This window comes from Parus major, chromosome 8 (genome assembly GCF_001522545.3).
Source record: "Parus major isolate Abel chromosome 8, Parus_major1.1, whole genome shotgun sequence".
Classification (NCBI taxonomy): domain Eukaryota; kingdom Metazoa; phylum Chordata; class Aves; order Passeriformes; family Paridae; genus Parus; species Parus major.
In genome coordinates, this window is record NC_031777.1 from 14,800,873 (window position 1) to 14,813,030 (window position 12,158).

Sequence of the window (12,158 nt, forward strand, 5' to 3'; positions counted from 1 at the left end):
TGCTTAGCAATATTACAGATCTTCACTACTGAGATCTGAGAACAGTTTAGACCAATGTTTTTCTGTGTTTGGTTAGGCTGATTAGATTATTCATGTCTTTTTTAGCTGTTACTCTATTTAATTCCCACAGATGTTCACACCTATTAGTTTACATAACACAATGCTGAGCAGCATGACAGTCTCTGAATTGGAAGGCACTTCCTAAAAAGAAAACCAGGCAAACCTTTAAATTAAAAAAAAAAAAACAAACAAAAAATAACAAACCACCTTCTAAAGCCTTATATCAGTATTGTTATTTGTCTGATTGTTCTGGAAAGAGTGGAGAATGCCCAAACTGTTCCAGGGTTGAGTTGTAACAAAGAGGATTTCCCATTTTCAGTTTTGCTTACTTAATATTTTACGAATTCAGCAGATATTACAGGTCTTACCTTCTGTCTTCTTTCCTTTTCTCTTTCCTTTATTGGAACTCAGTAGTTTTTCTTCTGGTGGCATTTGGGCTATTTTCTGCATAAACAGTTTTTCTAGCTCTTTGGCCATAAACACAATGTCATCACCTGGCTGAAAAATATGGTCAGTGCCATTCAGTAAAGGAGAGGCTGCAGTAATGGGAGTGATTTCATAAAACCACCAGGCTAGAGAGTCCTGCCGTAACAGATTGAAAAAAGCCACCAGTACCAGAGAGGTCTAGAAATCATTGCCATCCCTGCTCCTGCAGCTCACTTTAAAGCAAATTACTTCACCATTTAAATACTCTCTCACTGTGCTATTGAACAATCCTCCTTTACTTGTGCATACTCCTACAGCAACAGCCAAAGCTGCAAATCTGCAACTCTCTCATTTGCCTCTGTGTTCTGAAGAAGCTGTTGAAGTTCAAAGATACGAAGACATAGCCAATACACATCCAAGCACAGGGAGATACTCACACTTCATTAGATTGAAGTGGTTGAAGGAACAGAGTGTGGCTCAGGGTTGCTAGCCATGGACTTGTACAGCAGTGACATAGTACTTGCTGTTCATGAGCTCTGCAGCAAAACCCCAGAGATTTTGGATATGAAGTCCTTGTGCAGAAAAAACCATGCACTCAGTTGTTGGAACAGCAAGCAAGACTTCACTTGTGTCCTCAGTCAACCCTAGCTAAAAAACCTCCCCAACATTTCAGAGAAAATACTTTCAAAAAAAATAATGAAAAAGTTAACTAACTTACTGCATGTCCTAATAACCATGTGCTTGTTTTAGACTTGTTTGCATCATTCAGTAAAACCAGTTACTGGTAAGAGTTGTTGTTTTACATACCTTGTTGTACATGTAGCAGTTCCAGAACATAGTTTTAAAGTCTTCAATACATTCTGCAGCTCTTGTGTAGTAATTGTGTTCCAGACGCTTTTTGATGGTGCCTAAATCCATAGGGTTTTTTATGATAGTGTAATAATCCTGTGGTATTGAAAGAATAAGTCAACAAACATACCTTAATATTAGGACAAGAAGATTTTTACACATTTAGTTATGAAAGCTAAATTGCAAGAGAGAATTGCATTCTATTAGGAGCAGGTTTTATTTGAAGGAAAACCTTCCTCTATAGTCATAAGTGAAGTCACACCAAAAATGTAGGTGTTCAGAAAATTTTCACCTTCTGTTCTTCCATGTAACATATATCATTCAAAGTCCCAAAGAATATTCATTTCAATAGGATCCAGAGCTCTACTGGTAGTAGTACTTTTTATAAGTATATGCACTTCTCATTTTTTATCTCAAAGCTATTTACACAAAGCAGCACTCCAGTTTACAGAACAGAGGAAAAAGAAGCCAAACTTCAACAAAGTCTCCATCACTAACAAAAAGAAGCTGCAAAGTTTTCATAATTGCTGTCCAAATACTTTATCCCTGGCTATATTGGCTCTCCTCTTAGGGTTGGCCGAGTGAAGAAGTGGCAATATGACTGAAAGGCAGCTGCAATGGGAACTGTCATGATTATTTTAGCAGCATAGCTAAAACTTTGTGAGTGAGAGACCATGAGGCTGATGGTGCATTTAAGAAACTGGAATGGAAATATCCCCACAAAGTTCATATATATATTGTAACATACACGTGGTAATTGTACAAACTACTACCTCTAGAGCATTCTAAAGCTATGCTAATCTGTTTTGGTGAAATAGAAAAGCTAATTACATCAGAGTGCAGGCTATTTACCACAACAAAAATGCAATTAATCAAAACTCAGTTTATAATAATAATCAAAAATTCAGTTTATAATAAAGTATTGTCTATTCTGCATCTTCTAAAATTTGAAAGAGAAATGCAAAGGGGGAGAATACTCTTATTGTCCTTGCCATGGAGCCAGATCTTTGCTTGTTACTGTGCAATGGCTGAACTAATACATACTCTGAGAAGTCAAGAGGCTGCCTTAGAAATCCAGAGAGGCAGAACTGGCCTGAAGCCAACAGCAAATATTGCCACAACTCTGATGGAGTGCCCCTTAATATTAACCTTAACTGACAGCTACTTCCAAGAAGGAGAAAGGGTAAGAAAAGACACAGAGAGCTAGTCACTTGGACTGTACATTTGTACAAACTGGCCAAATGAGTATATCACAACAAACAGCCACAGATAAAGGCTTTTGTCTGCTCTAAACAGAACCAGGGAGTTAGTAGAATTTATCTTGAAGATTTGTGAGAAATAAATATCAATGCTTAAGCTGTTGGAGGGGGAAAAAAAAATAAATCCAAGGGAACATATATTGGTTTTATTTAAAACCTTTCTACTTATCTACCAAGAGCAATATCTTCCAGGTAATCTGAAATGCCATTGTACCAATCACCTATGTTTTCATTTGACTGAAAACATCCAAAATTGGGGTTTAAAAATACCTGGATGAAAACTGTGTGTCACAAGACATTATAGTAATGTACTTTGTTATAATTAAGTTGTAGCATAAATAGCATGCACACAGCAGAACAGAAAAATGTAAGCATCATATTTCCTATTTCATGGAAGGATGTTCTTCCACTATGGTATGATGAGAACCATAGCTTTTTTATTTCCCGATTTTTGCAGGGACATTTATTTCCTCTAGAAACTTCAGAGCAAAATGATTTGAAATTTACAAATACTATAGGTGTAATGACTTCTCTGCAACAAAAAGGTTCCAGATTTGTCTGATTACTTCAGGGTCAATCAGATCTGATTTTCCATCAAAAGAAAATCATCATATGCAGTGTTAATAAATATGTCTAAACCAGAAGACAAATCTGAACACCAATATACAGAAGCTCTAGCAGGCCTGTTTAAGCATTATTATTATCCCTTAGAAATACTGATTTACTAGTTCCAGATCAGAAAAATGAGCAAAAATGTAGCATTTCTCTAAGAACAAAAACACATTTCTTGTAGACTTGGATTAATGACAGCAGTTCAACAGCAAAAATAGTCTTCCATAAACTCTTGCATTTGAAGAAAACCTGTTTAAAATTGATTCACATAATTTACATACTAATACTCCAGATCAAAAATGGTTCTTACAGGCAGATTCAGTGTTACTGCATCTACAGGTTGGTGAAATGGCCAGGAAAAGTTGTGTCTCCACATGGCTCTCATGACCACCCTCTGTAAGTACTGAAGTTGGTTTGTTTGACATCCACAACCTTTGTTATTTATGTATTCTGGTGGAGGAGGGTTAATAATAATGGGCCGGTGCTGGCTTTGAACAGACATCTTCAGCGAGGTTGTATATCCACTTGTTCAAAGATCATTACGCATTTAACCTGAAGGAAATGAAACACAAGTTTTCAGCAAAGATATCTAGATTTAATGCTGTTTACACATTCACTTCTGTTTGTAGAATATCAGTACTGTAACTAAAGGCATACCTTTGTGTTCTAAGCAAGACATTGGTTTTAAAGTGCCTATTTGGACATACTGTACCCCTAGAGTCTAGGGATGCATACTATAGCTTTCTCCTAAAAAATACATGATAGCCTGCTTTTTATAACAGAATGATGTATTTCATGAGGTGTGAAAAAGATCATAAGGTAGATAGCTACTGTAATTAGCACACTGCTACAATAGTACATAGGGCCCACTCTTACAACAATAGTAGTCTCTCAGCAAATATTGCTGATCTCACATCTTTTATTTTCATTTATTTATTTCAGCATTCAAAGCATACCTCTTCTGAGCTCCTGAAGCCTACACCTTAGCTAGTAAGAGTGAATACTATGCACCACCACATGTTATTAGCTAAATGCTAATCCTTTCACCAAAATATCTCTTAGAAAGGAAAGATCCAGACACATACAGGATCTGCCTCTCCTATAACTGGCCAGCACTAGAAGAAAGGTTCTGAGGTAGTTTTAAGTACCTCACAATCCAGCCAGGCCCATCACACACTATTTTCAACTATGAGGATACACTCATTTTTTCCTGCTTTTTTCTGCCAAAAAACCCACACTAGATGATATCAAGAGCAAGCTGTTCACCTTCCCCATCAGAAACTTGGAGACTAAAATGGAAGACAGGAGAAAAAAAGAGTACAGTTTGAACTTAGCAAAAAATCTTGCAGCAGCAAGCATGTAAATAGCAACATTTAATTTAACTTAAATAAGAACATAATGTAACATCTAATCTCTTAAACACTTTATAAACTATTACATAGAGTTGAGAATAAATACTCAAACTTGGCATCAAGAGCGCCAAGAAAACCAAGACACTGAAGTTTTGTGTACATACCAGTGTCTTAGGCCTAGAAGCTTAGCTTTGAAAACCTTTATGCTGTGCAAGCTGACCTCCATGCTAACAAGAGAGATAAGACTGCATCTTCTAAAGACAGACACAAATCTGTGTTTTGGTCAATCCCTCCTTTACTACCTTCCCCTCCACCTTCCTGCTTGTGAGTCACAGAAGACTCTTCTCTATCTTAAAATAAAATTTATGTTTGCATACTGAAGAAAAAGTGTGATCAGATTCCAGCCAGTTAAGTTTTTCGATATTTTTCAAACCACCCCTTCCCAGCCCCATGTGTCCTTGAGCTGCTGAGTAAGGTCTCAAAGGCCAAGTAGTCTTAAAAAGAGAAATCTAGAGTGCTTCCTTAAGACCCAGTTTGAAGTTTTTAGCCAAGCTGATAGAAATGTGTTTTTAGTTTAAGAGTAAAAAGCAAATAGCTTACATAAATTACATTGTTAGAGAAGTCAAGGCTTTTGACAAAATATCACATCTTGTGTGAATCAAATTTATTTCCTTTCTTTGGTAAGAAGAGATTATTTGCTATCAGTGAGTGCTCTCTAAAAGCATGCAGAAAAGATATCTTTTTTGTTTTGGCTCATTATTACAGCTACCGGCATAAAACCTGTACACATCACATACTGGTTAAGAATAGCAGCATGGAGAAATATTAGCAAACCATATACAGAACAAAGTCAGACAGTATACCAGATTCTACACACTAAGAACATTTGATTATTCAAAGGCTTTTTCACCAATTTTGTTTAGGTGTTTGCCAATAATCACACTGAAGATTCATAAATAATATTAGAACATCCCTTAGGTAATTACATTAAAGCTACACAGAACAGAGCACAACCTTCTCACTGCAAGTAGCACCACTTCTTCTTTCAAAAGGACAACCATCTCCATAAAGACACCCATAAAACAGTATTTCTGTATGCTTCAAACTCCTCTTTGGATGCATCAAACAAACCTTTTTTTAAACACAATCCATATAAATATTAGGTGTTGTGAAAACACTGACTTACAGCTATTACTGTAACCAATACCAACCACTCCTGGGCAATTCAAAACTGAACTTCCACCCTCAAAGCAGATCAGTCATCTTTTTTACCTTAGTTTTAGGGAAAGCCACAACTCACTTCCTCCCCTCCCTAAGAGATGAAGGAAGAAGAGAGCTTTAGAAGACAGACAGAGTAGTCTTTATACCTACTCACACCCTCATCTTATTCTCCAGCAATAACTGTCAAACACCTGCAACCTATCAATGGTTTTCATTGGGAAGTTATCAACATAAAATAGGAACAGCTGCTAAGGGCTAAAGCACACCAGACAGTTATTGGTGCCAGACCTGCTCTCTCAGTAGCCAACAAGATAGGGTAGAGGGATACAAGGGGACTGGATATACTTAGATGAATTTTGGTTTGATTTCCTACCTGAACTTCTAAGTCTTAAAATTAACATGATGGGAATCCTTATGTTTTATCAATTATCCTTGGTCACACTAGGTTATGGTATAAGAAGAGTACATAAATAGTATCTCTGGTTAGGAGTGGTACAGTATTCATATTTTTCTTCGCACCACAGATTCATTAGTTAAATTAAAACACAAATCTATTTACTAAATACACAGTAGTATAAAAATGAGGACCAGGTTGTTTCATAATAAATTTTATTTGCTGTCATTAAAACCACAAATATTTGGAATTTAGCCAGCTTATTTTGAATTTTGGCTATTGACTAAGCAGTTGTTTCTCTCAGAACACCTAAAAAGCTTTATCCCCAGCATGCTTTATTATAAGACAGGTCTGCAAAATCAGATTTATATTTAATTTGTTTCCATTCACATTTATGCTCCAGCTTGGGATCAAAACCTGCTTGGATTCTCATAATGAAAGTAATTATGATGCTTTTTTTTATTTCCCTTATTTTTTTCCACCAAGATGTCCTGGAAATTTTGAGACTGTGGTACCACCCTCACAAACACATGAAACACAAACAAAATTGAAAACTTGTGATTGAAGACTTTGATTTATTTTAATTTATAATAGTAGAATTGTATTTCCAAAAAGTATTCCCTTTCAGGATGTTAAAATTAGTGAGAGCATTTAAAGCACTACTTCAGGTAGTGAATGCTGCATGACAGGTCCCCTAACTATGCAAGTAACAAATGCTTAAAGAACCACTGGAAACAGAGTAACAGAAACTGAAGCTCCCCACAAATTAAATGTGATTATAGGAGTCAGCTTTGCATCGCTGTAAGACACAGAAATTCAGGTTAATAAGTACTGTTTTAATACAACAAATTGAGCCAAATATGGCACTTGAAAAGCTCCCTAAGTTTGGAATAACCCTACTAACTTCAACAGATTTGCCTTAGGTTTTCATCAGGGTAAATGATAGCAAAGTGTCGTTTCCTTAAGCTGTTTACTTTACTGTATCATTTTTCTAGATATTCATAACCTTCGTTCATCTGTGACTCTATGGCAGAGTACCCATGAAAGTTGTACAGGCATGTACAGGAAATGTTAGTGAAAAAAATGCATCCATCCCAGAAAGTTACACTGTTCCTGCTTGCTTTCTCACCCATTAGATTTTTCTCACACCTGGAGAAATATCACACTTCGTTCACTCAGCCTTCAGCTAGTGTCCAGACAAGGGGATATTGCAGAATGATGCCTGACTGGGGACATATTACATCATCACCTGATGCAGCTGGCAACTATCTATTTCTCTCTCTGAAAATGAATTTCTAAACTCTTACATTACAATTGAGTCAATTATTTCTGACATTCAGCTGGTGAGATGTTCCTGGCACCCCTGCTGGGGCTCTCCTGGCCTTCACCAGCCTGTGAATAAGCAGCCTCTTCTTCCTTGCTCTTCCTTCCGACACTTCAGCTTCTCACTCAATAAAAAACCATGTCTCTCTGCTCCTGCTTGGCCTCATTGTTCATTGCATTGCTAAGAGGTATCTCCTTGCTCCTTGGATCTTCTAAGTATTTTCTTTTCCCATAGTTTCTTATTAATTAACTCCTCAAAATAATTTCACTGTGGTCCGGCCTTCATTTTTGATGGCCAGCTTGTTTCTGTGCTTTCAGAGATCATAACTGGATGTGGATGTGGGGGCTGCTCTGCTTTGATGGGGAGGCATCCTGTGAAAACTTCCATTCCTCTGTAAACTAAGCAGGAAAAGAAGCCCTCAGCTACCAGGCTTCTCTGTATAGAACTTTATTGCACTATTCTGAAAAGTTCAATAATATGTCAGTTCTTTGTCCCATCCCATGACCTTTGGCCATCTTACAGAGATGGAGAGAGAATGGTAAAAAAATTTCAAACTCCTCTGATGCGGAAAAGGGAACTCTCTTTATTGAGTGTAAAATTAGCAGGATGAAATTCTCAGCATGCTTTTCACAACCAAAGATTTAAATAGCTTGCCAAGGGAAAATTACTTGCTTGTTCAGTGTATTTTTGTACTCCCCAGGATGTTGATACTCAATATCAGCAGTAAATTTGTGGTTATTAGAACTAACTAGGGTGCAAAGAATGGGAAAAAATTCAGTTTACTAAGCCTGATTTTCACCTTTTTCTTTTCCTTCATTTGATGTCCTTTATATATATTTCAGGAAATAAGCTGTTCTTTTCTACGAAGTCCTCTAATGTTTTCTTAAAGCAATGGTACATGATAAAATCCTATGTGTTCAGCCTTAAATCAGGGATCTAATTTCTGTTTTGCAGTTATGGTGTGGGCATAACTGTGCTGCTGTCATATGATTGAATCCAAAGAATGTGAGTGGCCTTTCCATGTGTATCAAAGTTTTGGGTTCCTCCCATGCTGTCAAGCTCTTCTTGTGCTGTATGAGAAACTGAGGGTAGAAAAGATGCATCCACAGCCTTGTATGCTCACTGAATTGAATTTGTTGAAGTAATGTTCTCAGAGTTGATTCCCTGAGAAAACAGTATTTTTCTGAGCGTTATTTGAGTTTTTAATCATCTTCAATGGTGGCTTTGTGCAAGCTGAGGTGGCTCAATATTACAGCCAGCTAGGGTAATGTACATGTTATTAATTACTGTGCCTTAGCTGAAACATAAGAACTTTTTGAACAGCTTTAACACAGTTGCAAGCTATTATGTGTTCATACCCTTCATGGTCGAAGCTAACCCAAAGCAGATCTGACTAAAATTAATTTCAGCAGTCATTTCCATGAATAAAATTGGCTCAAAGTTATGCTTGAAATGCAAAATTTGAGGTGATGATTGTGTAGTTACATCCCCAAGCTGTGTACCTGATTTTCTGTGAGAGATTGTACCCTTGCAGCAGAATTGCGTAAATGCATACTTTCATGAGCTCTTATCCTTTCAAATCCCAGATCATTCACCAGGTACCAATTGGAGATCTTTAAGAAAATACCTCTTCATATTTCCTGTTGCACTGTTGCAGTTTTCTGCCAGTAGATGTCAGCTCAGAACTAGTGAAAGTTTATTCTGCTTGTTTCAAGATAACTAGAATCAGTGGTTCTGTGACTTTGGGCTTAACTGTTAATATCAGATTGCATGTTCAGAACATCAGAAAGCATGATGTCACTATTCAGATATTGAATGTATGACCAGTGTGACATTTGCACACCTGGTGGCATTTGTAAAGAGTAAATTCAGACTGAATTCACTGTGATGGAAAAAAAATAAAGCCAGGTAGTCAGTTATTAACTTTAAGGAAAAATTTTTCAAGACTGGACTCTGATTCCAAGTTAACTCTGACTCTAGGTTATGCTAAGAAGCCAGGGAAAGGAACCACCGTGTTGCAGAGGGTGGTAGTAATTTGTGGCAACCTCTATGCTGCCAGAAACAAAATTACTGGAGCATTATGAGGAGTCTCTGCCCCAATAAACTTGTCAACCCTGTGAGACAATGTGAGGGAGGAATATGCTTGCTGCTGGGATTTTTCTTCCTCTTTCCTTAGAACTGTAGGACAAGTTTGTATATGGTTGTAGTTTGTATATGTTGCTAGAACAGCATTTGAGAGGCAAACCTTTGACCACTGCTCTTTACAGTAACATGGCACTGTACATACAAGCACCTGCCAGAACAGGAGGAGCTGTACTTCTCTACACACTGTGCAGACAGGTGCTGTAGCACTGGCTTTGCTTGCTTGATGGCATCTGCTCTGCAGGCAGACAGAAAGACTGATTAGATGTTCTTGGGACATGGTCATTCTTCAGGGAATTCTGTGTTTTGTGAGCAAGCATGGGACAGTCAGTCTTACCTTCAGAAATTTCTGCTTCAGGGATAGAAGCATGCTATTAGTGTATTCCCATACTTTCCATACTCCTGGAGCGATTTCTCCTGAGGACTGTGGAGGTCTACCCCAGAGATCTGAGTGCCTCAGCAACGGAGCTGTGTTGGTCTGTGGTATGGGAAAGCTTGCTGTGCCTTGTGAGGTAGTGACTTTAGCCCACTGTTATATCCTGATGGAAGTGTTTCTGAGTTTTGCCTGCTCAAATCCATGCTTTAGAAGTGGGTTGGCTGCTCACACTTGCAGGTGAGTTGTTTATGCTGTGGAGTAGATATTTAGTGAAATCATTGGCATTTTCTCCTTGAAATGCAGAAGGCATAGGTCATGGAGGACAGACAAGGACACAGACAGGTGTGTGAATGCTGCAGCTACTGTGCACTACTGTGAAGGGACCCGGGCTTTGGGATCATTGAATCATGCAATGGTTGGGTTGGAAGGGATCTTAAAGATCATATGGTTCCAACCCCTGTGTCATGGACAGGAACAACTCCTAATAGAGCAGGCTGCTCAAAGCCCCATTCTATCTGGACCTGAACACTGCTAAGGTTCCATCCACAGTTTCTCTGGTCAACCTGTTCCATTACCTCACCACCCTCACAGTTAAGAATTTCCTCCTAACATCTAAACTAAATCTCCCCTCTATTAATTTAAATACCATCCCCCCACGTCCTGTCATGTTATTTGGGATGGGCTGAAGCCATGATGTTGTTTACATTTGGGAGAACGATTAGTTTTTTTCCTGCATTCAAGGCCATCCCTGACACAGTGCAGCTGTGATAGAACTGGAAAGAGAGCAATGTGAGAAAGGGCTGTGAGGAACATCATCAGGGTCTCCCTCTTTTGGCTCAGGTCTGTGCCCTTGCCTGAGCTACGTAGTACTTGTACCCATTCCTGGCCATATCCTTGCTAGTCCTGATCGTTAGCTGGCTTCCTGGCTTTACCTGGGAAGTTGGTCACCACCAACTATCAGCTGACCCTGGTTACTGTTGGCTGCCCTGCTCTACTCACCTTGCCTGGGAACTTTGGGATGGGGACCTTGCTGGTGAGGCCACTGTCACTGCTGTCTTTGTGTTTATTCAGCCTGGTGGGGCAGCCAGCTCCTGCTGCTCCCTGACACTAACCTGCTGCCACCAGGCAGCTATCACAGGCTGACTTATCTTCAGTATATTACAAATCAGAATTTAAAAATACATGTATAAATTAAAATTAAAACTTGTCTTGGCAGTTCAGTTCTCTGTTTTAAGACCATGGAGTCTGTTAAGTGATTAATGATGTGTCTACTCAAAATTAATGAAGATAAGAATTAATAAATTATTTTCAGAGATTAGGCTTTTGAACTCGTAAATATCTTATAGATGGCATATCTGCTGCCACCTTATCCTCTAAAAAGAGAAAATGTATACATAAATTCCAAGAAAACATTATTCTAAACTTTTACAGACTGCATCCTAAGTCAATGCACAGTTGTGGATGTCAATTCAATAAATTCAGAACAGTTGAGTTGCACAGTTCCAGTGTCTTTAGTAGATTAACTGCCTGTTTGTATAAAAACTCATTTCTAGTGACCTTGCTCCTTACCATGTGTCATTATTTTATTTTTTTTTTGGAAGCAAGGAGGTTCCTCACTATTGCCTTTGCTCAACAAATGGAACTTTTTTAACATAGAATGGCCGGGGATAGTAGAACTGGCTGTAAATGTTTGACAGTGGCAAGAGGTGATTTTGTTGAACTGCATGAAGGTTGATGCAGGTGACAAAAATCCATTTGGGTACCAGTGTTCTTAGGGCCCTCAATTAGACTGAGTTAAAAAACCTTGCACTCTAGACCCAAAAGTATTTCTATATGGTGTGCTTTCAGGAGCCTGCTTGTGTAGAGGGCTGATATGGGCAACCAGAAAGTCCCATTGTTCCTGGGGCTGGCTCAAGATGGGTGGGGAATTATGATATAGCCTGCATATCTACTTCCAAGGGGCATAGGAAGTAAATTTCTGAGGGGAGCCATAAGACTTGAACACTTTCAATAAAATTTTAATTAGATTTAACTGTACAACCACCAGTTAATTTGTCACAGGCTTTATGGGTTTATGGATTTAGGGAGATTTTTAGGTGTTAAGTGACCATATGTTTTATAGGTTTAATATGGCTTTAAGTTT

The 12,158-nt window shown here is 38.3% G+C and overlaps 1 protein-coding gene across 4 annotated transcripts in view; it reads right to left on the reverse strand.

Annotated features, from left to right (window-relative positions):
• Positions 1-12,158, reverse strand: part of BRDT (bromodomain testis associated) — a 49,382-nt gene that overhangs the window by 18,519 nt on the left and 18,705 nt on the right. For 3 of the 4 annotated variants that reach the window (XM_015635587.2, XM_015635586.2, XM_015635580.2), the window contains exons 4-6: positions 3,517-3,758; positions 1,294-1,431; positions 429-558 (exon numbers count right to left, since the gene is read on the reverse strand). In XM_015635587.2, the coding sequence (XP_015491073.1) occupies positions 429-558; positions 1,294-1,431; positions 3,517-3,708 (460 nt within the window). In that variant the 5' untranslated portion in view covers positions 3,709-3,758. Of the gene's footprint in view, positions 1-428; positions 559-1,293; positions 1,432-3,516; positions 3,759-9,976; positions 10,234-12,158 lie in introns of those variants that run through there. The other variant, XM_033516503.1, reaches the window with a different exon arrangement.